This window comes from Crinia signifera, chromosome 19, assembly GCF_055691185.1.
Source record: "Crinia signifera chromosome 19, ASM5569118v1, whole genome shotgun sequence".
Lineage (NCBI taxonomy): Eukaryota > Metazoa > Chordata > Amphibia > Anura > Myobatrachidae > Crinia > Crinia signifera.
The window spans coordinates 88,887,502-88,908,522 of record NC_139226.1 but is presented as its reverse complement, the minus strand read 5'-3'; the positions used below and the strand labels follow the sequence as shown (position 1 = coordinate 88,908,522).

The 21,021-nt window shown below is 47.0% G+C and overlaps 1 protein-coding gene across 4 annotated transcripts in view; it reads left to right on the top strand.

The window, feature by feature from the left end:
• The window catches only part of LOC146042715 (opioid-binding protein/cell adhesion molecule homolog), a 503,537-nt gene extending 483,915 nt beyond the window's left edge, over positions 1 to 19,622 (top strand). For all 4 annotated transcript variants that reach the window (XM_083162896.1, XM_083162895.1, XM_083162894.1 and 1 more), the window contains 5 exons: positions 3,528 to 3,653; positions 9,639 to 9,773; positions 11,743 to 11,863; positions 14,760 to 14,911; positions 17,975 to 19,622. In XM_083162896.1, coding sequence (XP_083019022.1) covers positions 3,528 to 3,653; positions 9,639 to 9,773; positions 11,743 to 11,863; positions 14,760 to 14,911; positions 17,975 to 18,072 — 632 coding nt within the window. In that variant the 3' untranslated portion in view covers positions 18,073 to 19,622. The remainder of the gene's footprint in view (positions 1 to 3,527; positions 3,654 to 9,638; positions 9,774 to 11,742; positions 11,864 to 14,759; positions 14,912 to 17,974) is intronic.
• Positions 19,623 to 21,021: the final 1,399 nt, after the last annotated feature.

Below are 21,021 nucleotides of genomic sequence, written 5' to 3'. Positions count from 1 at the left end.
TGATGCTTTCCGATCCGAGTAGACTAAAATCGGGGACGGTAAAGTGTGCCGAGCGCACACTAATTTGGGGTCCATGTCAACATTGACAACAGAAAAAGTGAAAACTCATGTCAACCTTTTCATGTGTCGATCTTACCCACGTTGACCTATTGATTTAGTTGACCGTTTGCCAATGTCGACCATTCATGGTCGACCTAGATAACATTGACCCTATGAGTCACATCAGTGGGCAAGTGTCGCAGTGTGATGCAGTGGTCACCTCTCTGATGGGACACTGCAGAGCACTGCATGGGCATGCACGGTCTGCTGAGCACATGTACAGCAGCCATTAGCGGGGAGGGTTCCTACTAGCTTCATAAATCCAACAACCTAGTTACAAGCTACAAGGATGCTATCTGTATTGTACACAAGTCACTAGGATGCTGTCTGTATTGTACACAAGTCACTAGGATGCTGTATGTATTGTACACAAGTCACTAAGATGCTGCCTGTATTGTACAGAAGTCACTAGGATGTGGTCTGTATTGTACATAAATGAAGATGCTGTCTGTATTGTAGACAAGTCACTAGCATGCTGTCTGTATTGTACAGATGTCACTAAGATGCTGCCTGTATTGTACAGAAGTTACAAGGATGCTGAAGGCTTTGGGTACAGATAGGCAATGTGATTTTTTTTTTTTGTTTCGCTTTAACATGGCTAGGGAAATCTATTTTAAAATTGCCTATTTTTGTGTCATTTTACCCCTGCCATTCACTGTGGGTACACATGGGTAGCAATGTGGCTGCGTGACCCAGCTTGTCACCACTTTTATGGCTCTACTCCACCAGGGCCGATTCTGATGCTGTTCAAAACGGTATTCAGCATTCACCTGGAAACGTCAGATTTTTGCCAAATCTCCCACCTGTCAAACAGTGGGCGGGGGGCACCTGTTGCCGGCTAACAGCTATTTTCTGCTTACCTTCTCTGCGTGGGGGTGAAGCTTGCCATCTGCCTCCAGATTCTGCTGTGGCCTTTGCAGAAATCGGCAAATATCTGTTTTGCTGAACATTGCACCAGATGTCTGGAGAGCCCCGGTCTGCCATCCCGCGCTAGTACATGTTTCCAGCTTTATTAGAGGTTTTTTTAATTTTTATTATTATTCATGGTGAAAGAAAAACTCCAGTTTGTGAAACATACAGTAGGTTCGATTGCCCGGTATCAGATGTAATGACATGTTTATCATATAGCGCAGATTGTGATATCAGCTATTTACCCTAATGACAGAGCAGAACTTGGCGACTATCGAGCTGCGTTGTTCGTGTTCCCGTAGCTGGCTATTAACAAGAGCCGCGTCTGCTGTACATTGTTATATCTGATATTGATCACTTCACAGTGAGACGGTCAGAGCTGATAAACTCATTCTACATTATGAAACATCCATTAAAGAATAAAGTATCTTATTGATGAGGTCTTTCATTTTCTAGCTGTGTCAGTACATTATGCTGCTCATTTAAAAGTCCAAACTGGATGGGGGTGACTCAGGTATATGAATCTGTCAGTCTCCTGTCTGGGGAGATGCAGCCACTGGCTACGCCGGTTTAACCCTATGGGGGGAGATTTATCAAGCCGCCAAGAGTGATAAAGTGGGAAAAGTGTAATATTGTAGACCATGTACAATATAACCAGAGAATATGAGGGGCTGTGCTTAGCTGGGCACGCACAGTGGTGTGACCCAGTTGCATTAGCCTAAATGCACGTATTGGATATGAGGCCGCCTCGAGGCCTACAGCCACTGTTACCATTCTACCAAACAAGACCATAAAGCCCACGCTCACAGCCACTGTATGGGGAAGGATATATTGCAAGAGTCCAGAGACCTTCCACCAAGTACATCACTATAATAAACACAGGTTACATGTTCATGTTGGGGTCTGTAATACGCAGAGGACACAAGGAGTTTGTAATATACAGGCTTCTGTCCCTCATCATATTTCCTGTATGTATCAGGGACCCCATCCACAATCTCATGACCTTGATGTAGTAAAGATTATTTCCTCTGTATGGAGTCTCTGTTTTACTGACTGTGTGGACAGTTTCCCCAGCTCATGTTCTTTGTGTAGCAAAGACCACGCCTCACATCCCCTACTACCTGTCACTGACCCTGCCCCATGCCCCCTGCCTATCGCTGAAACAAGACGCATGCTCATGCTCCCTGACTATCACTGACCCCGCCTCACGCCCCCTGCCTTGTGCTGAACTTTTGTCCATGTTGACCTACTGACTGACTGTTGACCCTTCATACCGTAACCCTGGGTCATAGAGCACCGCTGAGCACCTCTGTTGAGTAGCCAGCTCTAAAGAAATTACGGTACTCTTTACCTAGAACGGCACCCACGATTGAAATCGCGGGCATCGCGGGTAAAATCGCGGTAATCGCGGGCATCGCGGGTAAATCGCGGGTACATCAAAATCGGGTACCCGCGATTACCGCGATTTTCCCATAGAGAACAATGTTAAAAAGCCTGATTGACCGCGATTTTAGCGTTAAATGCCTCAATGGCCGCGATTTTCCCATAGGAATCAATGTTAAATGGGCTACAGAGCCCAAATAGCCCCAATTAACCCTTAAATGTCCCCCAAATTTTTGTACGCCACCCCACGATCCACGCCAACCCGAAGCGTGGCGAGCGCAGCGAGCCCGCGAGGGGCGGCGGTACGCGTCCTACGACCTTTTCATGCCCTACTATCCACGTCGGCGTGGAGTTGAGAATAGAATAGTGTGGCGAGCGCAGCGAGCCACCGAGCCCGAAGCGTGGCGAGCGCAGCGAGCCCCGCGAGGGGACGCGGATACCTTCACAGTTATACGCGTCCCCTCGCGGGCTTCACAGGTGTCCGCGTGGCCACGGACACCTGTGAAGCCCGCGAGGGGACGCGCTTACCTGTGAAGGTATCCGCGTCCCCTCGCGGGGCTCGCTGCGCTCGCCACGCTTCGGGCTCGGTGGCTCGCTGCGCTCGCCACACTATTCTATTCTCAACTCCACGCCGACGTGGATAGTAGGGCATGAAAAGGTCGTAGGACGCGTACCGCCGCCCCTCGCGGGCTCGCTGCGCTCGCCACGCTTCGGGTTGGCGTGGATCGTGGGGTGGCGTACAAAAATTGGGGGGACATTTAAGGGTTAATGGGCTCTGTGGCCCATTTAACATTGATTTCTATGGCCAAATCGGGTGGATTGAGGCATTTAACACTAAAATCGGGTCCATCGCGGCTTTTAACATTGCTTCCTATGGGAAATCGGGAGCATCGCGTCGCGGGCATCGCGGGTACATTTATGGCCGGCCGCGACGCGACCGACGCGATTTTTCAGGTTTAACATGGTTTTCAATGGAAAAATCGCGGGCATCGCGTCGGTCGCGTCGCGGGCAGGCATAAATGTACCCGCGATGCCCGCGACGGGCGCCGTTCTAGGTAAAGAGTACCGAAATTACTAATAAATAAGTGACTGGTATTGATTGAATTCATATTTTCTCCTTGTTCTTTCTCTTACAGTCCCTCCTCAAATCTTAAATATCTCTTCAAACATTACTGTGAATGAAGGAAGCACGGTCATCCTCCACTGCCTGGCCACCGGCAGACCCGATCCCATCGTGACGTGGAAACACTTTTCTGGCAAATGTAAGTTGGACCGTGAGTGAGAGTGTCATGACAACAATAAGGCCCGCCCCTATGAGATGCAGGGGTGAGATGCATACACAGAAGGCTGATCATACACATGAGGACATTATCCATGAATGCTCTAATGTTGGCCGTGCTAGGCCTGTTGTGTCCCCATTAGATACACGTTTCCTGCTAATACTATGTAATACTCCCCTGATGCTATGGGCTCAGGCATCAGCTCCTTGGGATACATTGCCACGATCCTCCCTGTGCTCTGTGGCAGGGTCGACACAGTGTATGGTTGACATGAGTTTTATTTTTTTTTATTTTTTTTTATTAACTTTTCCATACTTCTACATGGATTACAATACCTGGTTGACCTTGCATACATCAACATTTTGGGAGTTTCGACACAATTAACCAAACCCAAGTGATTTACAAACACCATGGTTACTACAGAAGGTTCCTAGCTCTGGGAGCCACAAAGTTCTGGTCAGAACTAGAATGTGATGGCAGATAAGAACCATTCGGCTCATCTAGTCTGCTACCACCCCCCATTTAACCATATTGTTACCTGGAACCCTACTTGTTCCTTATTTCTTTGTGTGGATATCCATATGTCTATTTCAGGCATTTTTACACTGTTCTACTGTCTCTACCACCTCTGATGGGAGGCTATTCCATGTGTCCCCTACCCTTTCTGTGAGGCAATGTTCCCTCGGAATTCCCCTGAACACCCCCCCCCCCCCAACTCTTCTTGTGATGAACTTTTCCCACCTGTACCTTGGTAAAACCCTTAATATATGTGACTAACTAACTATACATGTTGAGATTTTTTTAGACAGTCTCTAATGTATTTACATCCTTCTGGAGATATGGCCTCCAGAACTGGACACAATATTCTAATGGAGAACATGCCAATGTTCTACGCAGAACTGGACACAATAGGTTAAAACAGGCTGTACCAGTGACCTACACAGAACTGGACACAATCTGCTAAAAGAGGCTGTACCAGTGACCTACACAGAACTGGACACAATCGGCTAAAAGAGGCTGTACCAGTGACCTTCACAGAACTGGACACAGTACTTTATCTAGATGAGGTCGCACCAGTGACCTACACAGAACTGGACACAGTATCTAGATGAGGTCGCACCAGTGACCTACACAGAACTGGACACAGTATCTAGATGAGGTCGCACCAGTGACCTACACAGAACTGGACACAGTATTTAGATGAGGTCGCACCAGTGACCTACACAGAACTGGACACAATCGGCTAAAAGCGGCTGTACCAGTGACCTACACAGAACTGGACACAGTATCTAGATGAGGTTGCACCAGTGACCTACACAGAACTGGACACAGTATCCAGATGAGGCCGTACCAATGACCTATACAAAACTGGACACAGTATCCAGATGAGGCCGCACCAGTGACCTATACAGAACTGCTCGGGCGGGCAGCGAATATACGCAGGTCTGAATCATGATTTTGCATTTCTGGACATTAAACTGTAGTTGCCATGCTCCTGAGCATTCCTCTAATCTACCTACAAATGGAGCCGCTGTCGTCTAGCGGGGGTCTGCCAGCCCCCACCACCTCTCTGAAGCGGAGAAAGGCAGGGTTCGAAAGCTGGGACGAGCATGTGTGTCAGACGCTCACGCATCCCAGTCAGATGGAGCACCCCTCCTCCGGCAATCCCCAGCGGGGGCACTGGCTGAGAGGTCCTTTATCTGTAGATCATCAGCCATTTGTTTGACCCCTCCTGGTGTGGCTACCCTGTTGCATACCTTGGTGTCATCTGCAAGAAGGCATACGCACCCTTCAATACCATTAGCAATGTCACCAATAAGGATATTAAAATGCACTGGTCCAAGTGCAGATCCCTGGGGTACTCCACTGGTCACATTACCCTACTGTGACTGCACTCCTATCCGCAACCAAGATCTTATCCATACAACCATCTTGGTATCCAATCCCATGCTTTCCAGTTTATTTGCGCTAAAGCTGACAATCACGTGATACGGATGAGATTTACTGGTCCTTTATTATACAGAGTGAAGTCAACACGATGGTAGGCTTCTGACATGCTGCAAGGCAAGGTCCCCCTAGGGGCGGCTTCACTTTGTGTGTCTGATACAATGATTAGACAGGGTGAGGAGTCTCCTTGGTAAGAACCTGGCACATCCATGGCTGCGTTGGAGGTGGAATACAACACGTATCCCTGAGGTCCCAGCTGGGGACAGAGATTTAATGGTTTGATTTGGCTTTGAGCTGCTTCCATGTGAAGATTCACTAACACCTTTTCCCCTAGCTCCCTTGGTGGTAGGTTTTAATTGGAACATCATATTTAATCTCAGTAATTAGACCAAGTAACTTCACAGCAAGGTCAGCTAACAGGAGATCCAAGCAGAGCCTAGTAGTATTATCATCCTCCTCCGACAACATGGCTGAGTTATCCCTCGGTAATCCAGCGCAGCCTCCTCCTCCGATGCAGCCAGAGACAATCTGTACTTATAGCCCTTTATTCCGAGAGCCAGGATCCTGTAGAGAATGTGGGCCCATTTCCTCAGCGATAAATCTTTATCTTCCCCTAGAAGCGCACATGAATAAGGATGCAGAGGTCTGCGGAACAGCTATGCGTGCCATTATAGGATTGCAAGGTTTTACATTCTGCCTCCTATCTGCCGCTTAATTAGCTCTCCTAAACCCTCCGCACATTTAAATAAAACTCTCATTTTACCCAACCTGAGAAGGACACGCACATTTGCATATTAAGTGTAAGATCTAATTAAAACTCTACACATTTCTATTTCCACTCTCTTCTTCCCCGCAAGTTCCCTTGAGCTGCCGGCATTAGAGAAACTGTCGGCTGTCCCCATTCTGTCACAGAGAGATGGGGAAGAGAGGGAACAGGACGGAGACGAGGAGGTTGCAGAAAAGTTGCAGCGACCAGGAGAAAATGAGAGCAGGGAATTGAAGCAGAATTGTGCAGACCTCTCAGGGTAAACTAATTGCACAAGGAAAAAAAATGGGAATAAATGGAGAAAATAAGATCTGGGAGAGAAGAATGATGGATTCAGCTCCACTACCGGGAGAGACGGACAAGCCGGTAACAGGCCTGGAAATGAAGAGGAGGAATTAATGCTACAGTACGTGACAGGCACAAGATCTCCTGGAGATGGAAGAACATCTTTTGGCCCGGTGCACAGAATGAAGCTGCTATTTATATGCAGATAATTGTGGAAGCGCTGTATTCCCAGCTCAGCGCTGCATGGGGCTGTGAATCACTGCTGAGTGCCAGGAAGACTGTGAAAACCTTCGCTCCTCTCAGCTGCCATTTCCCATGCATTATTTAGAGAGGCGCCTGATGTCACAATAACAGACTGCAGACGCGCCAGCGATCACGGTATAGACCAGTCTCTACTCATGTCACCGTAGAGCTACGCCATGGTTTGTGACCACGTCTCTGGGAAAGTGTTACATGTGGGCATATAGAGGCTTGGTTAAAAAGCTTCACAAAGCAAAAATCCTGCGATGCGACATCACTACATCGCAGTGCGGCTTCTCTTGTGGGCAAGCTGTAGTAATGCGAAGGAGGGAAGGCTGCGCACAAATAGCAATGTTTGTTTGGAATAACTTTACTTAATCCAATTAAAAAACACTTACACGATAGTTGAAATGGTACTAAAATAAGCCTGTAAGCGTCATCTTCCTAGGAGTTCAAATACCGGACAGAGTTCCAGGTGTTGACTGCAGAGCCCCATTAAACACGCAGGGCTAGATGCACCAAGCTTCAGAAAGTGGTACAGTGGAGAGTGATAAACAACCATCCAATTAGCCCGTAACTGACATTGTAGGCATGACAGTTAGAGTACCAACCAATCGGCTCCTATTTCCTTCTACTTTTTGAAGCTTGGTGCATCTGGCCCACAGTGACAGTGGACAATGAGATGAGCAGCAGTAGGGAGAGCAGGAAGGAGGATCCAGTAGTCTTGGGGGAGATGATGAGTAAGGTTTTGGTGTCATCAGGTTTGAAGATGCGAATAACAATAGATGTAGATTTTGGCAGCCTGTGCTCTAGAAACTGCAACCCCAGACTGCAGCCCCAAAGACTTTCACATTGGACACAGAGGAGAACACTGCTGCTGGTGATACCAGGAATCTTTTTTTCTCTAAGGATCATAAAATTATCTGTCCATTGGAGAAAAAAATTCTGAAAAATTCTGAATTGTGGTCCCGGTAATACCAATACTGAAAATGATTCATTGTTGAAATAAGGAGAAACCAATGGCCTATACAGATCAATAAAGATATTTATAAAGCACCCCTGATGTAGTCTCGTAGTGAGACGAAACGCATCGGGATTTTGTATACATCCACTACATAAAAGAAAATCCTCTGTTGAGAAACTACTGTGTGAAAAACTACTTGTTTTAAAAGTGTTTTTTAATAAATGTTTTATATTTGAGAAATGTGTCTATGGATGTTTTGAGATAGGAAAGACAATTATAACAACTGGGCGCTATATAGCACTATTGTGGTGGTAATTGATTGTTGTAGCCTCACTAGTAGGCGGCCAAGTGCTATAAGCGACCATTCTGTGTCATTTAGGATTAGTGCAAATCTAGGAATTTTGTAAATATATATATATATCGAAAGTGGGGGGAGTGTGGTCCTTTTTCTGCGCTGGGGTGTGAGCTGCACTTCTACCGTACCTAGCTGTTAATATAGGTACCAAGTGGGGAAGATGGAAGGAAGAAGAGATAGATGTGCGCTCTGTCTATTTCACCACTTTTGTACATAAATGATCATACATTGGTACATAAAATTTGTATTTATTCTAATTTTCTTTATAACGACAAAGTATCAATAAAATTGAGTTTGTACAAAATTTGATGCAAATTACAGATTCAATTACACTTTGTTCAAGTGACAGACAACAGATCCAACTTCAGGTGTGCAAAGCTTCTTTGGATACGAAACCCTACGCGTTTCGTCCCTTAGGACTTCATCAGGGGTAAATGGGGATCCAATCAGAATTGTACCATAAAGATAGACTTCTTCCAACAAAAGTAGATATAAAAGGTTACTGACCACGTCAGTTTTGATAAAACCTTTGTCATGCAGAGGTGTAGGACTTAAAAAAAAGCCCACATTTCTGCCGATAACAGCTTGAAGCCAAACTGCTCAACCACAGGGGTCTCTTCCACGCATGTGTGGTTAAACAATACTGTTGCGATAAAGTGTGCATCCAACTTCTGTGGGTGTGCAGCGAGCACTTTTCTGTGATACTATGCTGCTTCTGGTACTGGGTATACTCCTGTGAGCAGCATACAGCTGTATCAAATTCTCTGCTGGGACCTGTGGTGCTTCAAGTTCTGCACCAGACCTGCATACACAGCACTCAGCAGTTCCAATGCAATACTCTCCAGAGTTAGTACATCTCAGCTGCTACAGGTGGCAGTGCTGAGCTCAGCCATGGTGTGGATTGGACTCTGCTGAGCTGAATGAACTACAGCCCTGAGTCAGTCAGTACAGTTCCTCTAAGCTACCATGTGTGGCACTGCTGTGCTCAGGCATATACATTGTATGAAAACGAAACCAAAACTGAACTGAAGAATGACCATTCACCTTTTAACGATCAATGGCTCACTGTGTCTTTTAAAGGAACCATTCAAAAGATCCGTTTCCCTCACGACCGACCCATCTCTACCACAGACCATAATGTTATGTGTGTGTGTGTGACCATGCCCACAGACCATAATGTAATGTGTGTGATCACACCCACAGACCTAATGTAATGTGTGTGTGTGTGTGTGTGACCATGCCCACAGACAATGTAATGTGTGTGACCCCGCCCACAGACAACGTATTGTGTGTGCGTGACCCCGCCCACAGACAATGTAATGTGTGTGTAACCACGTCCCACAGACCATAATGTAATGTATGACCCCGCCCACATAGCATAATGTAATGTGTCTGTATTGTGTCTTCCAGCCCACAGGTTTGTGAGCAATGATGAATATTTGGAGATCACGGGAATCACACGGAAACAGTCCGGACAGTATGAATGCAGCGCTAGCAATGAAGTGTCAGGTCCCGCGGTCCGCCGTGTTACAGTCACAGTCAACTGTAAGTGTCTTCTCACATAATTGATATGTCACATTATATGTAGCAGTACTACACAATGCCTCAGTGTGACACTACTACAGAGGTATGACATGTAGAGTTACTACACAATGCCAAAGTGTGACACTACTACAGAGGTATGCTATGTAGCATTACTACACAATGCCTCAGTGTGACACTACTACGGAGGTATGACATGTAGCGTTACTACACAATGCCTCAGTGTGACACTACTACGGAGGTATGACATGTAGAGTTACTACACAATGCCAAAGTGTGACACTACTACAGCGGTATGACATGTAGCATTACTACACAACATCTCACGGTGACACTAATACAGTGGTATGACATGTAGCGTTACTACACAACGTCTCATTGTGACACTACTACAGAGATATGACATTTAGCGTTACTACACAATGCCTCAGTGTGACACTACTACAGAGGTATAACATGTAGCATTACTACACAACATCTCACGGTGACACTAATACAGTGGTATGACATGTAGCGTTACTACACAACATCTCACGGTGACACTACTACAGCGGTATGAAATGTAACATTACTACACAATGCCTCTGTGTGACACTACTACAGAGGTATAACATGTAGCATTACTACACAACATCTCACGGTGACACTTATACAGTGGTATGACATGTAGCGTTACTACACAACGTCTCACAGTGACACTACTACAGCGGTATGATATGTAACATTACTACACAATGCCTCAGTGTGATACTACTGCAGCGGTATGACATGTAGCGTTACTACACAAAACCTCACAGTGACAGTACTACAGCGATATGACATGTAGCATTACTACACAAAACCTCACAGTGACAGTAATACAGCGATATGACATGTAGCATTACTACACAAAACCTCACAGTGACAGTACTACAGCGGTATGACATGTAGCGTTACTACACAACGCCTCACTGTAATGTAAACATTTTACTCCGAATACATCACAGGCATTTCAGAGCCTTAGTCTAGTGGGTGTATAATGATACAATTGGGTGGTATTTAATTTCTTATGGTCATAAATAGCGGTTATAAAAAACTGGGTCTAAAACCAGATAATTGTACTCCTATCTTTGGGAGTTAGCCGCCCCACCCCCAAGCAAACACACCTGCATGCAGTGCCCAGGACTGCTGAGGATGCAGTACCTGGTAACAGTCTAGAAGACGAGGCTCCTCGCTCTTGCCCTAATTCAGTGCACTGGAATTTGTCTGGAGTTCATTCGGAGACTTTAAGTTTACATGGTTACCAGCAATAAAAAACCTATTCTCTTTAGAGACCATCAACCTGTCATCATTACCTCTGAGATGCCTAATACGCATCATATACTGGAGCGTCAGTATGAATGACAGATACTGTGTTGCCAATGTTTAGCACAGCAGAACGCGGCTCATCGTTTATTCCACCGACCTCAGAGATTGTGCTTCTAACAAACACTAACAAATAACCTCATCCGATGCAAATAAGTTACTGTAGTACAGTATACACAGCGCTGACCGGAGCCCTGTTGTTCCTGAGGGAGTGGTCCCCGTGGCCCTCAGATCCACATATTCTCTGGGAGAGCCAGTCTGACATCACCGTATGACATCAGCAAGTTGAGCTGCTCTTGCCCAACCCCTATTTCTCAGTCCTTCTGAAAACATGTGACGTCACCCGCCCGCACCGTGCAGGCATGCTGCATTCGAAGGGGTACACCCAGCGTTTCTATGGGCGCACAAACCGTTTTTCTGTGCATGCCCTTAAACCGCTGGGATGGTCCCCTGCAACTGCCCCCTACCTGCCCAAGCTACTAGCCGGCATTCCACTGAGGTGCTGGTGTACAGCTATACGTTGTACTATGCCATAGCTCCTCACATCTATGTGCAACTTGTTATACTACGTGATTAATACAGGTTATAGGTCTCATTGTAATTCTGTGTCTCTGTATCCATCCAACAGACCCACCATACATCTCGGATACCATCAACACAGGAGCGTCAGTAGGACAGAAAGGAGCCTTGCGCTGTTCCGCACTGGCCGTCCCCCTGGCTGAATTCCAATGGTATAAGGAAGACACCAGGTGAGGCTCTATATTTAGTTGATTATACTGTCAGCTGCTCAGGTGACTGCTGTCTGTGATGTGGGGAGAGGTGACACTTTATACCAGAACAACCTATTGGTTTGCCAGCTGCCATTTTCCCCACACATACTGTAGGACCGCTAACCCCTACACCACTTTGCGTGGGCCATATAGGACTGTGGCTAAGGACTGACCAGCGATCAGGGAGCTGATAACGATACATTATGGTTTCTTCTGATTCAGAAGAAGCAATTAGCTGTATATCATCTTATATTTTACAGCATATGTGAATTACTGGGATTTACGCTGATAGTGGAGATTTAGTTGCAGGTTTGCTGCGGTCACATCTCTGAGACAGAGGGGGGATTAGCGCTGACTCTCTTCCTCGCTTGTTCACATCAGGAACATACAAAGCTTCTCCAGTGAATGCCGGTTTCCTTCCTGGAGTCACACGTCTGTGGCAATTGTACTGTGCATGCATTTCATGGTGTGGCTGCTGTGAGCCTGGGTTATCTGTCTGCTAGAACTACACTTTATAAATAGCGTGCACGGTTTATTTTTGGCGACAGGAGCCGATTCACATTCTGGGGCTGCTTCTGAATCCATTATACGTCCTATTTGCATTATCTTTTGGCACCTTCATCCGGTTGATTTTTCAGCCAAACGTATCCTGCAGCTGCTTCTAAGACTGTGAGGGTTATGGGAATAGATGTATGTATGCAAAATGGGTTTACTCCCCCCTGCAGGAGTCATCATACGTACAGTACATGGCGTACACTAAGTGCATAGTATTATTACATTATTATATTACTGTGAGCACATTATAGCACTGCCATCTCCTGTAGTGCATTCCATAAGAAGCAATCTTCACAGTTATAGCAGCTACAAGCCGTAGAAAGAGGACTCCACTCACAAGAGTTTAAGGTGCCCACACACACATGTTTTTTTTCTGACCGATCAGCCAATTTTTACTGCTGCATGAAAGATCAGAAAATTTATCAAAAGATCCTTAGGAACGCTCATTGGATCTTAAGATAAATCGGTACTTGTTTCCTAGCACGGCCACCCCGATTTACATCGGGGTGGTCGTGTCGGAAAAATCGGGTCGATCGCATCGCATGCGATTTGGTCGCATGCGATGCGATCGTCGCGACCGACCGATTTTGGACCCGATTTTTTTTTTTTAATTAAATGTAAATCGGGTCCCTGGGATCCGATTTTACATTGGATTCAATGTAAAATATTCCCAAACCCCCCCAAATGTCACGGCGTACACCCCACCCCACGATAGACGCCAACCCGAAGCGTGGCGAGCGCAGCGAGCCCGCGAGGGGCGGCGGTGCGCGTCCTCCGACCTTTTCATTCCCCTACTATCCACGTCGGCGTGGAGTTGAGAATAGAATAGTGTGGCGAGCGCAGCGAGCCCCGCGAGGGGACGCGGATACCTTCACAGGTAAACGCGTCCCTTCGCGGACTTCACAGGTGTCCGCGTCGCCACGGACACCTGTGAAGCCCGCGAGGGGACGCGTATAGCTGTGAAGGTATCCGCGTCCGCTCGCCACGCTTCAGGCTCGGTGGCTCGCTGCGCTCGCCACACTATTCTATTCTCAACTCCACGCTGACGTGGATAGTAGGGGAATGAAAAGGTCGGAGGACGCGCACCGCCGCCCCTCGCGGGCTCGCTGCGCTCGCCACGCTTCGGGTTGGCGTCTATCGTGGGGTGACGACGGGGACATCTAAAATGTGAAATGGGTCATATTGGCCCATTTCACATTTTTCACATTTTTTCAGGATTTCAATGTTAAAAAATCTTTTAACATTGAAGCCTATGTAAAAATCGGGGGCATCGCGTCGGGACCTATGTTAATGGTCCCGACCGACGCGATGCCCCCGATATTTTACCTTTCCCGACACGATTTCAATGTTAAAATATTTTTTAACATTGAAGCTTATGGGGAAATCGCGGGCATCGCGTCGGGACCATTGTTAACGGTCCCGACCGACGCGATGCCCCCGATATTTTGTCCTAGCCGGCCAAATGGACCTGATTTCAAAGGAAATCGGGTCCATCGTATGGATCGTGTACCTTAACTAAAGGTACACGATCCATAAGATATGTGGCCGTGCTAGGAAACAAGTACCGATAAATCTTTGGTAAAGATGTGCGCTTGCCTGAAATCTTTGTCCGAGAAGAAAACTATTACAAAAAAAATCAACCTTTTGAAGCGTCGATTCAGTGCCATGTTAACCTAGCACTGTCGAACTATTGTCTGGATAATGTCTGTACACGCAGTAATACTGATTGGCGCATCCTTAGAAAACTCAGTCTTCTGGCAGCTTCTCATAACTCAGAGCCACCAACATAACCTTCCGATACCTTTCCTATCAAATGACTTTCCCGCTGTACAGTCCACACATTTCCTCACTACAGTATTCTCTCTTTATCACTCATTCCTGGGTCACCATATCATACAGCCCACCTAGAACCTTTGCAATCTGGGGGACCATTATGCAATGGATCACGCCTATCCATCTGTACCAATGCCAATTCCCCTATAGAGTGCAGGGCCCTCCTACCTCTATGACTGTCTGTAAACACCCAGTTTGTTTGATCACTGTTCTTTACAATTATATAGTACAATGGAATTGTCTGCGCTATGTAAGAAACTGTTAGTGAATAAATAATAAGAGGATAAGGATGGAGCTTGGCAAAGATGGGATCTGAGAGTATAACATACAGTAGATCAAAGCCGCCATTTGGGAAGAGGAGAAGTCACTTGGCTGTGATCAGTCTCCTGTGCTCTGTGGTTGCGACGGTCTCCTATCTTGTCTGATGTATACGAACTGTATCAGTGTTACAAGTCTATACTGGTTCTTATCTGTGTGTGTACCACAGGTTGTCAAATGGGCTGGATGGTGTCAGGATCGACAACAAAGACCACATGTCCATCCTCACATTCTTCAATGTTTCAGAGAAGGATTATGGGAATTATACATGTGTGGCATCCAATAAACTGGGCAACAGCAATGCCAGTGTCATATTGTATGGTGAGTATGTATAGAATGTGTCATACTGTATGTCATAAATCACATTGCGGCAGATGTAGTAAGGTGATAACGCACCAACCAATCAGCTGTGATTGAAAAATGACAGTTGGGAGTTGGTTGGCTGGTGTGTTATTGCATTCCACTTTATCACTTCACCCGGATTATTACATCTGGCGAGATGCAGATATTTCTGTGTGACACGCACGAGCGACTGCTCCCCATATCACCCTCTTCCACTGCAGACACTACTATACACTGCGATGTGGAGGGCAGTGTGACTGTAGTAATACATTGTAGCGGGTACTGTACATCTGCACTTATGCGGAGAAGGCAGAAGGGTGTACAGTACATGATGTACAGCCGGTTAGGTTGTGGAGCCCCTGCTGCAAATGTAGCCACAGATATACCTTGCTATGTACTAAGCCTTGAAGAGCAATAAAGTGGATAGAAAGGCTGCGTTGAAAAAAAAATGACAGGAGTTGGTTGGCTGGTACTTTATCTCTGTCCACTTTATCGCTCTCCGTCCCCTTTATCTCATTCTAAGATGGGATGTTGCTATGAGCAACCAACCAGATCATGTCTATTATCTTCTAGAAGGGGCTAAATAAATAATATTCAGATTGGTTGCTTTGGGCAACATCCTATCTTCAACAAAAGCCATTGTAATAATAGTTCAGTACTGGAAATGGGATATGGTCACTAGGTCTACAAGCATTATGTCGACACTACTGAATGGTTAGCGCAGCACTACGTTTCAGTTTCCATGACGACTGTGTTGACATTCGGGACAAAAAAATAAGCAAAAAACCCCATGTCAACCTTCCCCATGTTGACCTAATGCATGTCAACCTAATGACCCAGTTGACCTTCCTGCATGTAGACCTTCTGTCATGTTGACCTTAATGCATGTCGACCTAGTGGTATCGACCTTAATGCATGTTGACCTAGTGGTGTCGACCTAATGCTTGTCGACTTAGTTGCTGTCTGTCCAATGATCCATACCCCTGGAAATGGGGCAAATATGACTTGTGGTCTGTATTGGGGGGAGTTTCAGCCTGTACAGTGGGTGACGGGGAGGTTTCAGTCTATACAGTGGGTGATGGGGGTATTTTCAGTCTGTACAGTGGGTAACGAGGGAATTTCATTCTATACAGTGGGTGACGAGGGAGTTTCATTCTGCACAGTGGGTGATGGGGGGGGGATTTTCATTCTGTTCAGTGGATGACAAGGGGAACTTCAGCCTGTACAGTGGGTGACGGGGAGTTTCAGACTTTACAGTAGATGACGGAGGGAATTGCCATCTGTACCATATGTGTGGGGGGATTTGCAGTCCATACACCCCCACACCCAAAACTAACTCTCTCTGCTCATTTTACAAAGGGATACATATGGATAACTGGCAGTGTGGATTCCGGCGTTCAGAATACAGCCTCACCCTCCTTCCCTGCAGTTTAACCCCAAATTTCCACCCCCAGCAGTCTAAACCTAACTTTACATTTGGAACGGCTGTAGCTTGCACCTGTGCCAATGTATACTGTTACTTCTGCCCACCTGCAGTGCAACATGGTTTTACCTATTTCAATGTGTTTTTTTTTGCTTTGGCTAACAAAGCTGAATCAGGGCTAGTGTTTTGGGGGAATTGTCACCTGTACAGGTGGGAATTGACGCCTGTACAGTGCATGATGGTGGGAATTGTCCCCTGTACAGTGCGTGTTGGGGGGAGTTATGGTCCATACATGAGGTGTTGGGGGAGTTGCTGTCTGTACAGTAGGTGTTGGGGGGAGTTGCAGTATGTACATGAGGTGTTGGGGGAGTTGCTGTCTGTAGTAGGTGTTGGGGGGAGTTGCAGTCCGTACAGTAGGTGTTGGGGGGAGTTGCAGTCTGTGTAGTAGGTGTTGGGGGGAGTTGCAGTCTGTGTAGTAGGTGTTGGGGGGAGTTGCAGTCTGTGTAGTAGGTGTTGGGGGGAGTTGCTGTCTGTGTAGTAGGTGTTGGGGGCGTTGCAGTCCGTACAGTAGGTGTTGGGGGAGTTGCAGTCCGTACAGTAGGTGTTTGGGGGGAGTTGCTGTCTGTACAGTAGGTGTTGGGGGGGAGTTGCAGTCTGTACAGTAGGTGTTGGGGGGAGTTGCAGTCTGTACAGTAGGTGTTGGGGGAGTTGCAGTCCGTACAGTAGGTGTTTGGGGGGAGTTGCTGTCTGTACAGTAGGATGTTGGGGGGAGTTGCTGTCTGTGTAGTAGGTGTTGGGGGGAGTTGCTGTCTGTGCAGTAGGTGTTGGGGGAAGTTGCCGTCCATGCATTTTGAGGGGAGTTGGGGATTACAGTTTAATAGAATCTGGAATATGCACACACCGATTATGTCCTCTAATAGTTATATATTAATGCATAGATATAAAAGAATTTAGAAAATATAAACTGACTTTATACAGTAAGTCAGTAGTTCCCAAACTTGTTTGAGTCATGGCACCCTATAGTATCAGAATTTGATCCAAGGTGCCCCTAGACCAAAAATGTTCTTATTGAGAAATTAAGAAATAAAATCTGAATTAAATAAATTTTGTTTATGATGTCATCTTTAGGTTTAATTATGTCGCGAGGAACAGCATTAGCTTCCGTTTGTCTACAAATTTTAATGATTGCCAGCAAAAAGCACTGGTTTTGCCCAATACATTTACCATAATTAATTTAAATTTGTCATGCACCACCAACTCAATGCACCCCACGGCACACAGTTTAGGAACCACTGTTGTACTGTAAGTACATAATTGATAAGTATATGCCCTGCTATTAGCATCACCTACATGCCAGGTACTGGCAGACCCCCTTTTACATTGGTATGTCCAGCAGAAAATGGAGAAGCAATTAGTGCCCATTTTATACAACTATGGTCGGCGGCTACTTCTGTTCTCATTACAATTATCACAACTTGTCCCATTCAGGGAACAGAGAGGCAGCTCAGTGCCCTATTGGGGGACTATGCGAGTGTGCAGGTCTACCGCCATAGGCAGAACATGTCCCCCTGCTGCAGTGACAGACATAAATATCACTAATGAATCCTTTCTCTCACCAGGACCCGGAGCCGTGCCCAACACAAGCAGCTCAGCCCCAGCTGCCTTGGCTGCCACTCTCCTCTGGTGCTCGATCCTGTACTACATCACCAAGTTTTGATGAAGTAAGAGACGTGGCGGCGGGGGCTGTGAAGAGATGCCGGAATGGTACAAGTGGATCCGCCCTCTCCCACCCACCCCACTGCAAAGACTTCATCCTCATCATCCCTCGGGCTTTGCTAATTCACTGGGTTGAATCCTTCATCGAGACAGGTTGTCGGTCCCTACGGGCTATGTTTCCAGTGTAATGTATTTCCTCAATCACAACGACTTGGGGGAGCTGTGGCTGGTTTCATATTTAGATGTCTTTGTAAGTCCCTGTGTGATGCTTGGACAGGTCTCCATGGATATAAGATGGTAAGTTGGGAGCTGCTCAAATGGTCAAGATACAGACAAGGACAATGGCCTTCACTGCAACAAGGCAATGGACATCTCCCCTAACTTCACTGGTGGCTTCTAAGACACAAAGGGAGACAGAGGCGCTTGGTAAATGTTCTGGACCTACAGGGAATACTCAGGCTCAGATATCAGCCAGCCTAGAACGATCTTGTCTATACTGAGATCTAACAGACAGCAAGATGATCAACCGGACAGCACACCAATCAGCTTTGGATTCCCCTTTCCAAACCATTAGAGGGCCATAAAAGTCACCCGTACACCCGTCTATGCAGATGATGTTTTTCCATTTAGTCCTGGAAACCCGTCTGACTCTCAGCAATGGTTTTTCTGTCAGTTCTATCCAGCACCTTGTTTTCCCTCTTAGCAAACCCACCGTCATCTTGTTACCCGACAATGCACCTCCTGGTACAGTAACTCCTTCCGGTAGTATCTCTGGAGTGATTTGGTATTCATATAAAAGTTGTCATATCGTATGCACTATGTTCCATTCATTTGCAGTACAATAAATATTATATACTTCAGAAAAGAACCCAGAAAGCATATGGATGACTGGGGGACAATCGCGTAACCCCAGCAACGTGACTGCAAGCCCAATCTCTGATGGCTCCTGGGCCAAAGTGGATGGAGATACAAACTGAAAGGACTGTATACAGGCACATTCCTTAATATTGATGGTTATTTTATCAAGCACATACAAAGCAACAGAGAGTGTGGTGGTGGTGATGGTTTTCATATGTGGTATATGTGTAGGGGGATTGGAGGTCCTTATTGATGTTTCTCTGATTGGAAGATGATTTTGTGTAATTAGCGCAACTTTCCGACCCGTACTCACTTTATGTTCCAGAATCTGCTTTTCATTCGCACCAGTCCGGGACCGTGACAGAATAGTGCAGAGCATTGCAGCGGTATACAGTCCACAGAGGCAGGGTGCAATGCTCTGCAGCAGGTTGTCGCAGTTAGATATTATTTCAGCAATAGTCTGAACTATTAGGAAGGAGCACGTTTGGTGTTTCGTGAAGCAAGTTGAGTTTTGGGCTCTTTTACTTCGGCTCTCTTTTGAAACCCTAGAAGGTAGCTGTGTCAAAATCCGTGTTAGACCGTCAAGACACAGCCAGATTGCTGCATGTTACACGGCATTTGTAAACTTTTCTAGGCGAGGACAGTCAGATGGTTGTAATCCTGTGATGTGTCAATAAAGTCTGATATTTGTAACTGCTGATTCCTTTCATGTCCTGCTGACCGGTCATTAAGAGGAGATGGATCAACCGCTAGCAGCAACGGTCTATCAGGCCACAGCAGATCGCAGCGTACTCTGTGCCTGATGGCTTCCAGGGGGATAGGGCACACAGATTGCATATCATTATATATAAACTAAATGTGGTAGAGGTAGCGCAATCACTTAGGGGTACAAATCTCCTATATATTTGGCTACATCTGTCACTCAAAGTGGGTGTCTGTGTCTATAACGCTCTGTTCCTGGACTTTCCTCTTAATGTGTGATTGCCTTCATCTGTGCTGAACACCTTTCTGAGAAATTAACCTGTTTAAAACAGGTGATGGCAATCATACATTAAGGGGAAGTCTAGAAACAGAGCATTGTGTCCCTCCTGGAGAGGGTCATGTTGGGAGGTATGTGACAGAGAACCAGCCCAGTGAGCCCACAGACAGTGCCAGACACCCACTGCCTTCCCATGTTGCCCAGCACTGCTACTCCACAGCCACCAGGTGAGCGCCCCCCTCCCGCGATTTGCGGCAAAACCTCCCCCCCCCGCGCCCCCCCCCCCTCCCGCGATTTGCGGCAAAAATACCCGCTCCCCCGCGACCCCCCCTACCGCGATTCGCAGCAAAAACACCCCCGCGACACCCCCTCCCGCAATTCGCTGCAAAAAGAACCCCCCCATGACCCCTCCCGCAATTCGCGGCATAACCACCACCCCGCGACCCCCCCCTCCCGCGAATCGCTGTAAACCCTCCCCCCTGACCCCCCCCCCCCCGATTCGCGGAAAAAACACCCCCCCCGCGACCTCCCTCCCGCGATTCGCGGCAAAAAGGACCCCCCCGCGACCCCCCCTTGCACGATTGGCGGCACCCCCCCTGCGACCCCCCTCCCGCGATTCGCGGCACCCCCCCCCCCGCAATTCGCAGCAGCCCCAGGATTAAATGGCACATGCAAAACACTGACATGGCTATGGTCGACAATGAAAAAGGTTGACATGAGTTTTTGAAGATTTATTTTTAATTTTTTTAATTTTTTCATATTCATTGTCATGTGTCGACATGGACACCAATGAAGTGGCACACTTATGTCAACATTTACATGTGTTGACCTTTCTGTGTTGATTTTTTCTTGTGGCGATTCGCGTCACACCCCCCGCAACCCCCCCTCCCGCGATTCGCGGCACCCCCCGTGACCCCCCACCTCCCGCAATTCGCGGCAACCCCCCACCGGAACCCCTGTGAACCCCGCGATTCGCGGCACCCACCCCGCGACCCCCCCTCCCGCAATTCGCGGCACCCCCCCGTGATTTGCGGCAGCTCCAGAATTAAATTGCACATGGAAAACACTGACATGGCTATGGTCGACAATGAAAAAGGTTGACATGAGTTTTTG